The sequence below is a fragment of the Tachyglossus aculeatus genome, assembly GCF_015852505.1.
Source record: "Tachyglossus aculeatus isolate mTacAcu1 chromosome 12 unlocalized genomic scaffold, mTacAcu1.pri SUPER_6_unloc_1, whole genome shotgun sequence".
Classification (NCBI taxonomy): Eukaryota; Metazoa; Chordata; class Mammalia; order Monotremata; family Tachyglossidae; genus Tachyglossus; species Tachyglossus aculeatus.
In genome coordinates, this window is record NW_024044828.1 from 10,929,762 (window position 1) to 10,947,865 (window position 18,104).

General features: G+C 47.6%; 1 protein-coding gene across 4 annotated transcripts in view; it reads left to right on the forward strand.

Annotated features, from left to right (window-relative positions):
- Positions 1 to 18,104, forward strand: part of FRMD4A (FERM domain containing 4A) — a 461,647-nt gene that overhangs the window by 373,011 nt on the left and 70,532 nt on the right. For all 4 annotated transcript variants that reach the window (XM_038740915.1, XM_038740917.1, XM_038740916.1 and 1 more), the window contains 3 exons: positions 7,166 to 7,231; positions 7,509 to 7,566; positions 11,316 to 11,402. In XM_038740915.1, the coding sequence (XP_038596843.1) occupies positions 7,166 to 7,231; positions 7,509 to 7,566; positions 11,316 to 11,402 (211 nt within the window). The remainder of the gene's footprint in view (positions 1 to 7,165; positions 7,232 to 7,508; positions 7,567 to 11,315; positions 11,403 to 18,104) is intronic.

The following is an 18,104-nucleotide window of genomic DNA, read 5'->3' on the forward strand; positions in this document are numbered from 1 at the left end:
AGGCTTAGAGGGCAGGGGACTATAGTGAGCAGATCAGGTTTGAGCAGGCTAAAGATCTAGTGGAAACTCTGTCACTTGTGCTTGCAAACACCTAGCATTTCTGCCCATGCTGCGGCAAGGACATCCTGCTTTCTCTGTTCTCTCCTCCTCCCCCCTCCCCTCACTTTCCCTCACCATCTCCCTGTTTCCCCTCACTCCCTTCTGCTGCCTCTCTTCCTTCCCTCCCTGTCTTCCTCCTTCTCTGTTCTATACATAAGGAAGCAGTGTGGCCTAGTGGATAAAGCACTGGCCTGGGAATCAGAAGAACCTGGGTTCTTATCCTGGCTCCATGATTTCTCTGCTGTGTGACCTTGGATAAGTCATGTCACTTATCCGTGCCTCAGTTACCTCATCTGTAAAATGGAGATTGACCGTGAGCCGTATGTGGGACATGGCCTGAGTCCATCCTGATTATCCTGTATCTAATCCAGCACTTAGTACAGTGCCTGACACATAGTAAGCGCTTAACCAATGTCATTTTTAAAAAATTACATGCTCCCTTATCCTCTGCCTCTTATACTGCTGCCCTCCATTCTCTTGCACAAACCTGTCCCTATTCTCACACTCCCTCTTTAGCACACCAACACACACACACAAAACCTTTGTCAGACCTGAGCTTTCTCATGCCCCTCTGCACTCTCAATTTCCCACACGCTTTCTTCTATTCCACACCCAAAGTGCCACTATTGTGAGCACACACACACACTCCCTTTCTTTGTGTCCACCCCATTATTTTCCTTTTGTCCATTGGTTCCCCTCTGTACACTCACCTAGCTCTTTGTTACTGTCTGCACAGTTACTGTGCACCTCCAGGGAGTTGTGGAGAGGGCAGGAGGGTATGTTTTATCAGCAGGCCCATTCAGGCTCACAGCCCAATTCCTGCATCAACAAGTCGGCGGTATGGAGTGCCCTGATAGGTCGTTGCTAATCAAGTGGGACTCTACCTTTTGATTCTTTCATTGGAGTTGGCAGGAGTTCAATATTCCAACCTGTTTATTTGGGTTGGTCTTAAAGCCTTAAGGGAGGGTGGAAAGAATTATTTTTTAAAACATTTTTAACATATGTGTGTGTGTGTGTGTGTGTGTGTATATATGCATATATATATACACATATGCATACATATATATGCACACACACACACACATATATATATATATATATATATATATACACACACACATATATAGTATCTTAATCATGTAAAACACAAAATGGCCCCCAAAATATTTGTAACCAAAGAATATTTGCAATTGTTTTCCTTTTCAGACTGTCTCAAATCCTCCTCCTCATTGGTCTCAGTTGCCATCTAAGCTAAATTCAATCTAATTCCAAACCAAATCTCTCCCAAAGACAGGGTGTTGAAGGCCTCGTGTTCTGTCCTGGGCAAGGCACAGAGTCTGGCTGGTATTAGGATGCTCATCAGAAAGACAGGGAGGTTTGGAAGGATTGATGCTAGCAGAAGCATGGGGTGGGATGGGCAAGGCAGGAGGTGAGAGAGACAGGCGCTCTGGGTGTTTGTCCCACCCAAGCTCTTATGTTTTGGTGACTCCTCATGCAATCCCATTCAGAAGCCACTGCCCCCACCCCCGTCTATCTGTTTTCCCATCTGTGAAATGGGGGCATTCTAGATCTTCCTCCTAGGTAGAGGAAAAAAGTAATTAAGAGTCTAGAAAGTGCTTGGAAGGGACTTTAGAAATGTTTGATGATAATGATGAGGGGCAATCCTTTCTATTTTACTTTTTTAATGGTATCTGTTAAGCGCTTACTATGTGACTGGTGGACACAGTTAATGCCTGCATGGGGCTCACAGTCTTAATCCCCATTTTACAGATGAAGTAACTGAGGCACAGAGAAGTGAAGTGACTTTCTGAAGGTCACACAGCAGACAAGGGGGGGAGGTCCGGGATTACTATTAATAAATACGATTGATGGGATTAGAACCCAGGTCCTTTGACTTCCAGGCCATGCTGCTTCCCAACATTTTTTCTTTTTCTTTAAAATCTTTTTCTCAGATTTTCTCTAGTTCCTCCTCCTCCTCCTCCTGATTGTCCTGGAAGATTATCACGGTCATCCCAAGGAACTCTGGGAGGAGGTTGGAGTTCAGAAAGGGAGAGACAGACTTGTCTGGGGTCAGGGTCGGAGTCAGTAGATTCTTCGTCCGCTGTTGGTCTAAGCCCCTGGCAACTGTCACAGTGTGTCCACACGCATAACCCCAGAAGACGGATGAGGGTCTGGATGCTGCCGGACTTCAAAGTCATCTACACCCTGTCACTACTTTCCATTCCCGTCCTCTTCCTTATGTGTGCCGATTCGCCCTTTCCTCTCCATCCAAACCGCTACCCTGCTAATTCAAGCTCTCATCCTATCCCGTCTGGACTACTGCACTAGCCTTCTCTCTGATCTCCCATCCTCGTGTCTCTCTCCACTTCAATCCATACTTCATGCTGCTGCCCGGATTATCTTTGTCCAGAAACGCTCTGGACATATTACTCCCCTCCTCAAAAACCTCCAATGGCTACCGATCAATCTGCGCATCAGGCAGAAACTCCTCACCCTGGGCTTCAAGGCTGTCCATCACCTCGCCCCCTCCTACCTCACCTCCCTTCTCTCCTTCTACTGCCCAGCCCGCACCCTCCGCTCCTCCACCACTAATCTCCTCACTGTACCTCGCTCTCGCCTGTCCCGCCATCGACCCCCGGCCCACGTCATCCCCCGGGCCTGGAATGCCCTCCCTCTGCCCATCCGCCAAGCTAGCTCTCTTCCTCCCTTCAAGGCCCTGCTGAGAGCTCACCTCCTCCAGGAGGCCTTCCCAGACTGAGCCCCTTCTTTCCTCTCCCCCTCGTCCCCCTCTCCATCCCCCCGTCTTACCTCCTTCCCTTCCCCACAGCACCTGTATATATGTATATATGGTTGTACATATTTATTACTCTATTTATTTATTTTACTTGTACATTTCTATCCTACTTATTTTATTTTGTTGGTATGTTTGGTTCTGTTCTCTGTCTCCCCCTTTTAGACTGTGAGCCCACTGTTGGGTAGGGACTGTCTCTATGTGATGCCAATTTGTACTTCCCAAGCGCTTAGTACAGTGCTCTGCACATAGTAAGCGCTCAATAAATACGATTGATTGATTGATTGATTGATTCCCCCAGGAACCGTCTCCGCTCCTCTGTCTCGGGGAAAATCTCCCTTGATTTGATTTACTTAATGCCTGATCAGAGCCAAGCCCATTAGTCAATCAATCAGTGTTATTTATTGAGCAGTGTTATTTATTGAGCACTTACTGGTGCAGAGCACTGTACTAAACACTTGGGAGAGAACCTTACAGGAGATTTGGTAGATTTTGATGCTACTGATGCCTATCCACTTGCTTTGATGTCTGTCTGCCCCCTTCCAGGCTGTGAGCCCATTATTGGGTAGGGATTGTCTCTATCTGTTACTGAATTGTACTTTTCAAGCACTTAGTACAGTGCTCTGCACACAGTAAGTGCTCAATAAATATGATTGATTGAATGAATGAATGAATGTGATCCCTGCCCACAGAGGAGCTAACAATCTACTGGGGGAGATAGGTGTTAAAGTACAGAGAGGGGAAGCAGTGGATTATAAAGATATGTACAGAAGCGCTGTGGGGTAGGGATTAATATCACTGTGGATAAATATCTCTTCTAAATGAACAGAGCCCAGGCCTTGATTGTTTTCTCCTATTCTTCTTCTCTGCCCTCCAAATAATTATATTAATTTTTTTAAAAGAGGGTTTATTCCTCTTATTCCATTAGCACTGAAGAGATCTGGGAGCACTCCAGAGTTAACCCTCACAAGAGCCCTTTCTCCCTCATACCCTGGCACTGAGGTACCCTGTCGTCATCCCCCCACCAGCACACACACACCCCTCATTTCAGGATGGAAGTGGAGTTTGGGGTGATGGGGGAAAGGAAGAGGAACCAGTAGAGGAGCAGTTACCTGGCCCAGCAACTCCAGCCAGTGGTGGAGGAAGGGGATTTGCACAGCTGTCAGGAACTGTGAGCCCCACAGCTGACCAGACAGGAAACTAACATTCATTCATTCATTCAATCGTATTTATTGAGCGCTTACTGTGTGCAGAGCACTGTACTAAGCGCTTGGGAAGTACAATTTGGCAACATATAGAGACGGTCCCTACCCAACAGTGGGCTCACAGTCTAGAAGGTGGGCTCGCAGTCTAACAGCTGAAAGGGGGATCAAAGTTTCTTTCCCTGAGCTCTGCCATTGCTTTTCCCATTCTGTGAATAACTGCCATCTTCTCCAGGCTCTCAGGGAGGTGGCTTTTTTTGTTTGTTTTCAATGGTGCTTGGTCCTTTGTGACAATCACTATACTGAATGCTGGGGTTCATAGAAGATAATCAGGTTGAACAGAGTCCCCGTCCCTTAGGGGCACACAGAGGAAATAAGACTGAATCCCCATTTTTCAGAGGAGGAAGCTGAGGCACAGAGAAGTGAAGTGACTTGCCCAAAGTCACCCAGCAGATAAGTGACAGAGCCAGGATCAGAACCCAGGTTTAAGCTTTTTCCACTAGGCCATGCAGCTTCCTGCTAGCCTCCCCCCACAGGGGTCTCCTTCTGCTCCATGGACTGGGGAGGGAGGAAATGACTATGTGTGTCATCACATCAGGTAGTCCCAAGCCTTGAGTCTGGGGCTTGGGGCTGCAAGGGAGTCTGAAACTGGGGGAATTAGGCAGTTATGAGGGGCAGAGGAGGGAGTTTCAACACTTGCTCAGTTCTGGCTATCTATTACCCAAAAGGCCTTTCCTAGATGCCTGTGCTGAGCCTGCAAAATTCACGCCACACATGTGAGCACACAGTTCTCCTGTCATGCGGGGGTTCCCTTCTTGCAGCACCCCGTGCAGAGGGAAGCCCAAATTGTAGGCATCACTCTGGGTCTGACGCCTCGGGCACAGCTGAATCTTCTGACACCATGTCACATGGGATCTGGGCGGACCCGCGGTGTCAGAAAATCGTGCCCCATTCCTGCCTGCCACGGTGTTCTATCCAAAGCACGTAGTGAACATGCACGTTCAGGGAGAACTCAGTGTCTGGAGATCATATCCTGTTTTTTGGAAAAAGAAAGAGTGATTTCCTGCCTTGCAAGAATAAACAATTTCCATCCCTTGAGAAAGGGCCCTGGAGAAATAGAACCACCATGGCTCCTGCATCTCGTTGTCCTCCTCCTCCTGCTCCCCTTCCTTCCCCTCCTCCCCCTTCTCCTCCCCCTCCTCTTCAGAGAACAGCTGACCCCTTCCTCCCCCAGCCCCACTTTGGAGGGATGCCATTGTTGGAGATGAGGAGACAGTGGAGAGTCATCCAGCATCCTGTGAGGAGCTCAGAGCATTTTACAGCCATTGTCATGCTGGCCCTCCCAAAACACGGAGGGGAGGGGAGAAAGTGAGGAAGGAAGGGAGGAGACAGATTTTTGTTTTCCTTCTTCTATGGGTGATCACACTGTGGGAAAGCCCCCACATCGGACCAGAATGCAGTGGCAGGGACGTGATTTACTGAGCTGTCAGTGGAGAGCTTAGAACTCGGTCCTCTGAGACCTTAAAATGTAGGATGATAGTCCAAGAGTTCGGGATAAAGGATAGGACTCCAAGAGCTTGCAACTCAGGCTCTGAGAGTTTAGAACTCAGTATATCACAAGCTCGTAATTTAGAGCTCCAAAAACTTAGATTTCATACTCTGAGAGCTGGGGACTCGATACTCCGAGAACTAAGAATTCAGCCTTGCTGACTTTGCTCTGTCAAGTGTAAATTCCTTCTTCCATAGGTATAGATGCCACCAGACTTTTCCCTCCGAAAGACACTTTGATTTCTGGGATGCAGAATTATCGGAAAGATCCCTTAGAGAGGGAGAGGGAAAGAGGGAGTGGTGGTGGAAGTAGTAATCATAGCATATATTGAAGGCCCTCTAGGTGTGTTATACTGTATTAAGCCCTTGGCGCAGAGAAGGTGGAGCCAAGAAGTTGCTAAACTAGGTCCCATGTGCTCAATCACACTGTTCTTTCCAGGCCCTCTCTCTCAGCAGCCAAGATCAGTTTGTTCCATTTGGTCTCTCCCACTTCTTTTCCTCTGAACTAAAAATGTGGGATCTTTAAGCGTCTCCCAGTAAACCATAAGCTCTCTGAGGGCCACAAGAAGCACGGTGGTCTAGTGGAAAGAGCACGGGCCTGTGAGTCAGAGGATCTGGGTTTTAATCCCGACTCCTCCACATCTCTACTGTGTGACCTTGGGTAAGTCAATTAACTTCTCTGTTCTGCAATTGTCTCATTTGTAAAATGAAGAGTAAGACTGTGTGCCCCATAAGGGAAATGGACTGTGTCCAACCTAATTAGCTTATATCTACCCCAGCTCTTAGGACGGTGCCTGGCACAGAGTAAGCACTTAACAAATATCATAAGGGATCATGTCTTAATTCTTTTGTACTCTTCCAAGGCTTAGTACAGTGCTCAGTATCAAGTAGGAGCTTAATAAATGACATTAGTTGATTAACTGATTTTCTCCTGATGAGGCAAGGCATTAGAGAGTAAGGAGGGAAGATGAAGAGGGGGAATGGAACAAACCAAACTGCCCATCCCAAAACTTTCCCTGCAACTGGCAGTCCCTTCTTCCCACCCACCCTTCCCTCCCCAAGTTTCCTTCTCCCATGGCCACAGGCTCTCCCACTTTTCTGGCTCTTCTCCCCACAGTCCCCTGCAAGGAGAGTCCTGCTCACTCCTGTTACCACCCCGAGTTTGAGGAAACCAGAGTCAACCTGAACTCGCAAGGGGTGGTCAGTCGGGCCCCTGGGGAGGGCATTGTTTGGCTCCCTGGAGCAGTCTGAACCTGTGAGTGGCAATTCAGGGGACCGACCCAGATGAAGTAAGCAGGCCCTTCTTGGGTCAGTGCCATCATTAACCCAGGGACTGTCAGCTGTGATTCTCCCCCTCTAGACTGTAAGTCAGTGGGCAGAGATCATGTCTACCAACTCTATTGTATCATACTCTCCCAGGTGCTTAGTACAGTGCCCTGCATAAAGTAAACACTCAATAAATACCATTGATTGATGGATTGATTGGCTGCAGTGACCACGTTCTGTTCTTTCTTTTCCTTCCCAGCGAGGACCGAGTGATAGAGCACTACAAGAAGCTCATTGGCCAGACCCGAGGCCAAGCAATCGTTAAGTAAGTTGGAAACCTTCCTCTCCCCTCCCTCCCCCCCTCCAGCTACACACCATGATCTCACTGATCACTTTTGTCTGTTTGGATAAGATCAAATGTTGGGCTGCAAATTCTCCTCCAAGGGCCATGTCTCTTGGAACAGGGTCTCCATCAACTTTCAAGTAAATACTTTTCCCAGAAACCTACCTCTAAAAAGAGCATTGCAAAGATGAATTCAGCTGACTGACTCTCCTCCCCTGTGTGTTTGTTTGTTCATTGTCCATGTCCCATTGTCTTGCAGCTACATGAGCATCGTAGAGTCTCTCCCGACCTATGGGGTCCATTACTATGCAGTGAAGGTAAGTCGCCTGGGCTAGGAAGGGAACTCAGTTGATAGTGTGAATTCTCCCCTTCCCGTATCCCCCCAGTTTCCTTCCCTTCCTCTCCCCTCACCCCCACAAAAAATCCACACTCAGCTGCAGCTGGGCAAAGGCGATTGGCTTTGGGTTCACTGGGGAGGCGGCATGCTCTCGGGCAAAGGCGTGAGGCAAGGGAAGCCTGGATGAGTCTGTCTTTCCAGGCCTCAGTTTCCTTCCTTTGAGGGCTTCTTTGAGAGCGAGTCTGCAAAGTCCTCCAGGGAAAGGCCCAGCCCGAAGTAGTTGCAGAAAGGTTCCTGGTTCAATCCCGGGTTTGGGCAGGAGGTTCCTTTTAAGAGGCAACGTGACCTAGTGGACAGAGCACAGGCCTGGGGGTCAGAAGGACCTGGGTTCTAGTCCTGGCTCCACCACTTGTCTGCTGTGTGATCTTAGACAAGTCAGTTAACTCCTCTGTGCCTCAGTTACCTCATCTGTAAAATGGGGATTAAGACTATGAGCACTATATGGGACAGGGACTGCGTTCAACCTGATTAGCTTGTATTTACCCCAGCACTTAGTACAGTGCCTTGGCACAAAGTACGAGCTTAACAAATACCATAAAAAAACAAAGAAGAAAACTTCTCTCAAAAGCCATTACCATTTTCCCCCATTAGTTCACCTGCAGATACAGGTCCAACCTGAAAGATCAGAGAATTCACTTATAGGGCTGGCCAGGATCTTTAGTGTCCAGACTTCAACCGGACTTGGGCCACTATGCAAAACTGCAGCCAACCACCATCCCAGGGTGGAGCTCCCAAGCTACACTGGTCATCCATTCTGGTGCCTCCCACTGCAGGCAATTCAGAAATCTGTCCTGCTGTCAGACCTAAATCCTTCCTGCTCCAGCAAAAGCCTTTTTTGGTCCTCTTGCAGGCTCAGAGGATATGGAGGAAATCTGGTCTTGATCATTCATAAAATGATCCATTTTACCCCAGAGCTCGGCCCCAGGCTAAATAGTACTCGCCAAGTATTTGACCAGACCTCCTGGCCAGACTCCTTTTGCAGGTGACATTAATGAGGCAGTTAACTTTGGTTAAGTGATTGGCCGAAAGTCACCCAGCCAGACGCAGGAGCAGGATTGAGCATAGAATATCCAGCCCTCAAGTTCCAAGGCTATTGCTTAGCTCACAACATCAAGCCTGTTGGTAGAAGGCCTGGGAGCAATTAACTCCTCAAAGGCAAATGAATTGTTCCTCCTGGGAAAATAGGAAATTCCTACCTCTGCAGCAGCCCAGCGGAGGCTTGTCTGGTCCAGCGGGTACCACCATTTTAATTGTGCATTCGGTCAGAGCGTAACCTATTTGCAATTTGCTTTGCCATTTGCCCGCCTAAAGGAATGGCTATTTTAGTTCTGCCATCCAGAAGATTCCTCCTGAAAATGAAACTGGATCTCATTTTTCTTTAAACTCTGGGATTAGTCCAAATCAGTAGTAGGAGGGACGAGTGGCCAGAAAGCAGGAATCCCTGGGTTCCGATCCCAACTGATGGTCAAGGATGTAGCCTCAGATTCTCGTCATTAAAAGGGAGGGGAGAAAGCTGGCCTGCCTTCCTCTGTCCCTCTGAGAGAAGGGGGCTGGTTGGAAAGAACTTGAGGGTGTGCTTTCTGGAGGCCAGCTGGAATACTAAACCTTGATTAAGGCTGTAGGAAGCAACTCTGACAGCCCGGGAGCTTAACAAAATACTGCTTTTAATGCATACACTTTCTGCCTTCCGAAAAAACATTTTTCAGCTGCCTCTTGCTTCACAATGCCCAGGATCCCAGATTGGTAAAAGGGGTTTTGACCCTCTGAAACCCCAACTCGTTCCAGCTGGTTCTTCCGTAGCTCAAGGGCCACATTCTCACAGATCTCGCATTGAGGAAAACTCAACCTGTAGCTTTGGCCTATTTTGACTCTGCGGGTGGATCCAATCAATCATATTTATTAAGCGCTTATTGTATGCAGAGCACTTTATTAAGCACTTGGGAGAGTGCACTATAATGATATAACAGACACATTCCCTGCCCACAAAGAGCTTACAGTCTAGAGGGTCTCGAAGCAGGTCCTTCGATAACGTGACCTGCTGAGACCAAACAGCCCGATATCATTTGAAGAATGACTGGCAACTCCCTCAATGCATTCTAGCCACAGCACATGTTTTTTGAGTATACTGGATGGACAGTCTTGTAATAATTAATAATTACAATTATGGTATCTGTTATGCCCTTACTGGGTATCATCATGAGTGGAATTTATTGAGTGTTTACTGTCAAGCACTGTTCTTAGCACTGGGGTAGGTACAAGATAATCAGGTTGAAAACAGTCCCTGTCCCACATGGGATTCACAGTCTAAGCAGGGCAGAGGATAGATAGTGAATACCCATTTTATAGATGAGGAAACTGAGGCATAGAGAAGTGACTTGCCCAAGGTCACAAAGCAGGCAAGGGCAGAATCTGGATTAGAACCCAGGTCCTCTGACTCTCAAGCCCGTGCTCTCTCCACTATGCCATGCTGCTTCTCACTGGCGTCTTGGGAATCCAAGTTTCTGTAATGAAATGTATTAAGACCCCCGAATTTCACCATTTTATGTGTTTTGTGGGTGCCAGCTTGTAAGCCTTATGAGGACAGGGGTCGTGTCTGCCAATTCTATTGTTCACCCCTAGGCACTTAGTACCATGTCTTCTTGAAGACAGGGATTGTGTCTACTAACTCTAGTGAACTCACTCAAGTGTATAGTACAGTGCTCTACCCACAGTAGATTGTCAATTCCTTGAGGGCAGGATTTATATTTACGTACTCTCTGTACTCTCCCAAGCACACAGTCTGGTACTCTGCTCAGAGAAAGTGCTCAATAAATGCTGTAGAGACTTCTCTAGTTCCATGTAGGGGAAGAAGAGGGAAAGGGCATTTTGAGCCAATATCAGTTTAAAATCACATGCCTTGGGAAGGCCCATCCTTGGGGTGGGCAAATGGGGTCTTTCCCAGTGTCTCCAGCTCACCAGAGGAGAAGGCCAATTAGCTCACTCTGATACTCCAAACAAGCCAAGGTGAGAAGCCGCATGGCTTGTGGAACGAGCACAGGCCTGGGTGTCAGAGGACCTAGGTCCTAATCTCCACTCTTCCACCTGTCTGCTGTGCTACCATGGGCAGATCACTCCATTTCTCTTTGCCTCAGTTACCTCATCCGCCAAATGGGGATTAAATCTTCCTGCTCCTACTTAGACTGTGTGCCCCATGAGGGAGAGGAACTATGGCCAACCCGATGAACGTGTATCTACCATCAGGCAAACTGACCAGAACCAGGCCCAGGTCCATCTGAGCCTGTCCAAACCCATGTTGTCCTGTTATCTAAAATTTCAGTTTCCTGAAACAACCGGTTTGATTGGTCAGTTTGTCTGCTGCTGGGTCATAGTGCTTAAAAATCCGATGGGAGCCCACAAGAAGTAAGGACTAGGCCATGGAGCTTTTACGGAAGATTCCTGACTTTCAGCACTTTAAATTCTTTCTTCTGACCAGATCCTTGGATGGAAAGTTCATTTTGTTGGGCAGGCACATTGTCTGCATTGGCTCTGACACCCTGCATAGTACGTAGCATACAGAAAGCCCTCTATAACTCCCATCCTTAATGAATGAACTAACATGCTGAGCTGGAAAAATCCCCCTTCCTCTTCTCTGTGCCCCGAGATCATCAACCCCACTCTCTTATGTTTTAGGACAAGCAAGGAATTCCTTGGTGGTTAGGACTCAGCTACAAAGGCATCTTCCAGTACGACTACCATGACAAAGTGAAACCCCGCAAGGTAAGGGTGTCTGCCTTTGGATTGTTCGTTTTCCATTCACCCTGCGGGACAAATGGAGGAAACAGTGGGGTTGTGGGGAGGTGAGAAGGCTTCTTAGCCCCTTTCAGAAGCAGCATGGCCTAGTGAAGAGAATACAGGCCTGGGAGTCAAAAGGACTGGCTTCTAATCCTGGCTCTGCCAATTGTTTGCTGAGTGACCTTGGTCAAGTCACTTAACTTCTCTGTGCCTCAGTTTTCTCAACTGTAAAGTGTGGTTACCTGTTCTTTCTTCTATTTGGACTGTGAACCCCATACAGGACAGAGATTGAGTTTGACCTAATTACTTGTACCTACCCTAGAACTTAAAAGTGTTTGACCCAAAGTAGGCGCTTAACAAATTAAAAAAAAAATCTGGAGCCCAGTCATTTAGGAAAATTCAAGGTATGGTATTTAAGAAAATTCCTTGAGGATTTCTTGAGCAAATCACTCCCTGTTCCCCTGGAAGGAAGCCTGTATTTGAGGCATGGATTGACAGAGTAGGTGGCAAGGTGCTCTGAGTGGCTGGACTTTGATGATCTGTCCTACCCTCTGCTGGACTGTTCAGATGCCATACACCAGGAAGGCTGTGGGCCACCTTAAATCTTCTAACCTTTCGTACCTCAAAGTGTCCACTGTTTCATAAAGTACTGCCACTGGGAGTTTGGAAGGAAGCTGGGAGAGAGGGATGAGACTGGAAATTTGAAGGGGGAAGCGGAGAAGCCTAAAGGAGAAAATGTAGTTTGAGAGATGGGTGAATTTAGTAGTAATAGCATTTATTAGCAGTAATAGTATTGATTAAGCCCTTACTGTGTGCAGAGCACTGTACTAAGCGCTGGAAAAGTGCATGCAGCTGGAAATTAGCCCTGGCCCTTGAAGGGCTCAAAATATATGGCTCTAACTGGGGAGAAATTTGAAAACGTGGAGCAGAAATCTGAGACAAAGGTTTACTGCCGCTGGGAGAGAGCAGCTGTCTGTCTTTGGGGCAAGGAACTCTGTGTAAAATAATTGTCAATCTATGAAAAAGTATTTGTAAAGAAGGTGGCCGGGTATGGCTCTAGGATTTTCTCTTTTTCCTTTTTTAATTTGCACCCATTGCCCAGTCAAAACAAATTGAAAAATCAAAAGGGAGCAATACATATTTAAGGAGAAAGCTTACATTTGGGAAATATGGAGGAAAGAAATCTGTTCAAACCGCCGATTTCCTGTGAAAATACACCAAAATGATTCTTGCTTTCGAAGAGAGGTGGCAATGTTGACCTATTAGGTCATGCCGGGTTCATTTCCAAACTTCTTTATCCATGAGTGAGATTGTAACCCACACTGCCTATCTGAGCTTATCTCAAGTTTATCCAATTAGCATTTGACCATTGCCAACTTCTTTATTAAATGGAGAGGGTAAACTGACCTTGACGGAGAGGGAGAGGAGAGGGGAGTTTTTGTCTGGTTCATCACTAAAGCAGTTGAATTCAAAGAAAGGAATCTGGGCAGGCAATGGATGAATTGCTCTCCAGGGAATAATTCCACTGGAATTCAGCTCTTCAGGGGTTTAGGAGCTATGAGTACCGTTATGTGATTGCCTTTGAAATCTCTCCAGGTCCCGTTTTAGACTCCCAAAGAGAAGCTAGTTGTTTCATTATTATTTTCCCGCACCCTCTGTGTCTGTTACTTGACTTCCTGTGTCTGCCCATATGTCTCATGCTGCCTCTGCTTCTTTCTCCATCTGTATTTCTTTATGTGTTTCTTTCCATCTCTTTTTGTCACACCCAAATGCATGGGCAGGAACATACACACACAGCATCCCCTCCTCCACCCTCCCCCCACTCCCCCACACCACTGATGCTTTTCTTGGCCTTTCAATCTTTTGAATACCACCAGTTACTGTAGCAAATGTGTGTTTGCTTACCCCAACTTTCAGAGGAAATCGGGTTATAAGGGGCGAATGGGACACTAAAAGCAACAGAATCCAGAATCCTAATTTTAGCCAAGAACTTTCAACTTTTCACTTGAGAATGTTCTTAAAAGCAAAATGAACTTACTTCTGTTTTATTTTGTGGTGTGTGTGTGTGTGTGTGTGTGTGTGTGTGTGTGTGTGTGTGAGATACCTCTGCCTTAGCTTACAGTGTAAATCAAACAATCCATCAATGGTCTTTATTAAGTGCTTATTTTGTGTGGAGCATTTTCATTCATTCAGTCATATTTATTGAGTGCTTACTCTGTGCAGAGCACTGTACTAAGCGCTTGACTTAACACATGAGAAAGTCCACTATACTGGAGTTGCAATGGCCCAAACTTAGGCAAAGGAAGGGAGGGGGAAGAGGACGAGGAGAAGCAAGAGACCTACTAATAGTAATATTTGTTAAGTGCTTACTACGTGCTAAGTGCTGGGGTGGATACGAGATGATCAGGTCCCACATGGGGCTCACAGTCTAAATAGGAGAGAGAAGAGGTATCAAATCCCTATTTTTGCAGATGAGGGAACCGAAGCACGGAGAAGTTAAGTGACTTGTCCAAGGTCACAGCCGGTAAATGGTGGAGGCTGAATTAGAATCCAGGCCCTCTGACTGCCAGGCCTGAGCTCTTTCCCCTACGCCACACTGCTTCTCAACTGAATAAACATTGCTGGAATACTCATGGGTTGGCTGTAATTCAGGGGACCCATCCAGGTTCAGAGATTAGCAGCACAAAGGATCTTCTGTTAGGGGCTGTAATTCCCCCCCCCCCCCCTCCTCTGGATTCCTCATTCCCACTGGAAGTCTCTGTGTGGAAGTCCAGTGTTGTAGCTGAGGACTGGAAGTGCAGCATTGTGACTGAGGCCTGAGCCTGCACTGTTGATAGGTCAATCAATCAATCAATCAATTGTATTTATTGAGCACTTACTGTGTGCAGAGCACTGTACTAAGCGCATGGGAAGTACAAGTTGGCAACACATAGAGACAGTCCCTACCCAACAGTTGGCTCACAGTCTAAAAGGGGGAGACAGAGAACAAAACCAAACATACTAACAAAATAAAATAAGTAGAATAGATATGTACAAGTAAAATAAATAAATAGAGTAATAAATATGTACAAACATATATACATATATACAGGTGCTGTGGGGAAGAGAAGGAGGTAAGATGAGGGGGATGGAGAGGGGGACGAGGCGGAGAGGAAGGAAGGGGGTCAGTCTGGGAAGGCCTCCTGGAGGAGGTGAGCTCTCAGTAGGGCCTTGAAGGGAGGAAGAGAGCTAGCTTGGCAGAGGGAGGGCATTCCAGGCCCGGGGAATGACGTGGGCCGGGGGTCGATAGGTCCTCAGGGCTAGTTTTTCTTGCACTTAAGATGGCCCAGTTTCCCTGTTGTGGGACCTCCCAGGTCCCAGAATTAATTTGCCATCAAAGTTCAGCCTCAGCGAGGGGAAAGCCACCCAGGATTGTCAATCCAGTGGGGTTCTTCAGAAACTCTGGGAGACTTCGTGAGTGCTGGATGCGGCAATGTTCTGTGAGGGAGGCCAAGTCATCAGGGGCTCTCTCTCCTCGTGGTTTCATCAAACACGTAGGAAAAGGAGTTTGGTTAGTTAGCCCACAGCTGCTTGGAAACCCTTGCTGGGCTGGGATCCGGAAGCAGAGCAACCATCAACAGACTGAGGCTTTTGTGGGGTTCCCTGCCATCATGAGCCTCACTTGGCTCCTCCCTGACTCAATGGTGTGACCTGTGACCATCTGGGACAGAACAACCCAGCTGATGGGCTGAGGCAGCATTGAGTGCCAGAGTCTCTCTCTGCCTGGTGTGGACATGTCCTCTTTTTTTTTGTTTAAATGGTGTTTGTTGAACACTTTCTATATGCCAGGTACTCTACTAAGCTCCGCTTAGTACAGTGCTCTGCACACAGTAAGTGCTCAATAAATACGATTGAATACAAGATAATTAGGTTGAACACAGTCCCTGTCCCACAGAGGGGTCACAGTCTTAATCTCCATTTTATAGGTGAGGTAACTGAAGCACAGAGAAATTAAGGGACTTGCCCATGATCACACAGCAGACAAGTGGAGCAGCTGGGATTAGAACCCAGAGCCTTTTTAATTCCAGGCCCATGCCCTATCCACTAGGCCACACTGCTACTCTTTCTTAAACTGAAAAGGAGCTGTTACCAGAAGGGAAAGAGAGGCACCTAATGCTCATACAAATTATTTGCACTCCCAGTGTTTGCCTTCCCCGTGGCCTGGGGCATCCCTGGATCAGCATTCCCTGTCATCTAGCATCCCCCATCCCCACCATGATCTTCAGTCCAGGAATGCCCAAAACCAGGCTAGTCAGGGAAAGTCCATGACCAGGTCCTGCATGAAGTTCAGACCCAAATGTTGCCTCAGCCCGTCAGCTAGCTTGTTCTGTCCCGGATGGTCACAGGTCACACCAGTGAGTAGACAAGTGAGGCTCATGATGCCAGGGAACCCCACGAAACCCGGGATGGACGGGGGTAGAACCAGACCTTACAGGGACAAAACTGGAGACTCAGCCTTCCGGGAAGTAGCCCAGATGGAAACAGCAGCAGGGGATTCCCATAGCTAAGCCCAATTCAGTAATGGCTGTGCAGGGCAGTCCGTCTTGCTCCCCTGGGTGGGGGTGGCCCGGGAGCAGAGGCGTCTCCAGAAACTTCCAACTGAGTTACCTTGGCGACAGCCCAGAAAGGTGCCACAAGAGCAGAGAGCACTTGAACTTGAGCCACCACCAGAGTAGAAGCAAGTGGGTCTCTGCTGGCCAGCTGGGGCCACTCACATCCCCTTTGAGGAGCTAACGGCGGCTTAGGCTCTGGGCATTTTGGGCAGCTCGAGTGAACAGTTAACACGGCTGTGGTGGCCAAGCTTCAGCTGAAGGGAATCTACTCAAGTGTTTCCATCTGGCCCACAAATAGATGGAGACGCAAGTGTCAGGACCCGCTCTTAAGAGTGAGTGGAGTTTGCTGCCAAGGATGGGACTCAGCAGGGAGCTTGGCTGCTTGGATGCTGAGGGCCAGACCAGGAGAGGGTCCTGTGCTGAGTTTCTCCTACTTGCTGCCCTTTGTCCAGCTGGTAGGGTAGGGGAGAAGACTCAAAGGTCTACAACTCCGAAGTAGAATAAACAGTGCATCTTCTTGTGCCAGAGCCAGCTGGCCCCCCATCGCTGGGCCAAACAGAAAAGTGCTGAAGAACCATGCCAGGCCAAGAAGGGCCAGTGGGGAGGGAATTCTGCCATGTGGACAGGAGGGCCTCAGGGGGCCGTGAACGTCTGGGAGTGGGAGAAGCTACAGAGTCCCCTCCCCACTCCCCTGCCCCTGCACAATCAATCAGTGCTTACTATATGCAGAGCACTGTACTAAGCGCTTGGGAATATCATCATCATCATCATCATCATCATCAATCGTATTTATTGAGCGCTTACTATGTGCAGAGCACTGTACTAAGTGCTTGGGAAGTACAAATTGGCAACATATAGAGACAGTCCCTACCCAACAGTGGGCTCACAGTCTAAAAGGGGGAGACAGAGAACAAAACCAAACATACTAACAAAATAAAATAAATAGAATAGATATGTACAAATATACAACAGAGTTGGACATATTCCCTGCCCACAGCAAGTTTGCAGTCTGAGGGGGAGAGAGTCATTGAAATAAATAATTCGTAATAGATAATTTAAGTACATAAGTGCTGTAGGGTTGAAGGTGGGGTGAATATCAAATGATGGCATTTGTTAAGCGCTTACTATGTGCAAAGCACTGTTCTAAGCGCTGGGGGGATACAAGGTGATCAGGCTGTCCCATGTGGGGCTCACAGTCTTAATCCTCATTTTACAGATGAGGTAACTGAGGCTCAGAGAAGTTAAGTGACTTGCCCAAGGTCACACAGCAGACAGGTGGTGGAGCCGGGATTCGAACCCATGACCTCTGACTCCAAAGCCCGTGCTCTTTCCACTGAGCCACGCTGCTTCTCTGGTCACAGATCCAAGTGCAGAGATGCCACAGAAGGGAGAAGGTTCTAATCTTGGCTCTGTCATTTGTCTGCTATGTGACCTTGGGCAAGCTTCTTTGCCTCAGTTACCTCGTCTGCAAATTGGGTATTAAGACTATGAGCCCCCTTTGGAACAGTGACTGTGTCAACCTATCTTGTATCTACTCCTGAGCTTAGTACAGTGCCTGGCACATAGTAAGCCCTTAACAAATATCATAAAAAACCCCCCAGAAACCCCTAATAGGTCTGGTCTTTGGCCCCTTGACTGGTGGAACCGAACACCCAGAAGCATTATGCTCACTTTTAGCAAGACCAACAATGCAATTTGCCTCTAGTTGACTGAAGGCCCTGGTGTCTGTAACTTTAGAATGGAAAGACTGCTCAAATTTGGTCATTTTCCCCTTTCTGTTCTCAAGATCACTGTGGCTTAGTGGAAAGAGCACGGGCTTAGAGGTCAGAGGACATGGGTTCTAATCCCGGCTCCACCATTTGTCCGCTGTGTGATTTTGGGCAAGCCACTTCACTTCTCTGAGCCTCAGTTACCTCATCTGTAAAATGGGGATTAAGACTGTGAGCCCCAGATGGGACAACCTGATTACCTTGTATCTGTCCCAGTGCTTAGAGCAGTGCTTGGCACATGTTAAGCACTTAATAAATACCATAATTATTACCATAATTATTACTGCATGAAAATTCAGTAATCACGGCAGGAGATCCTTGCCTGG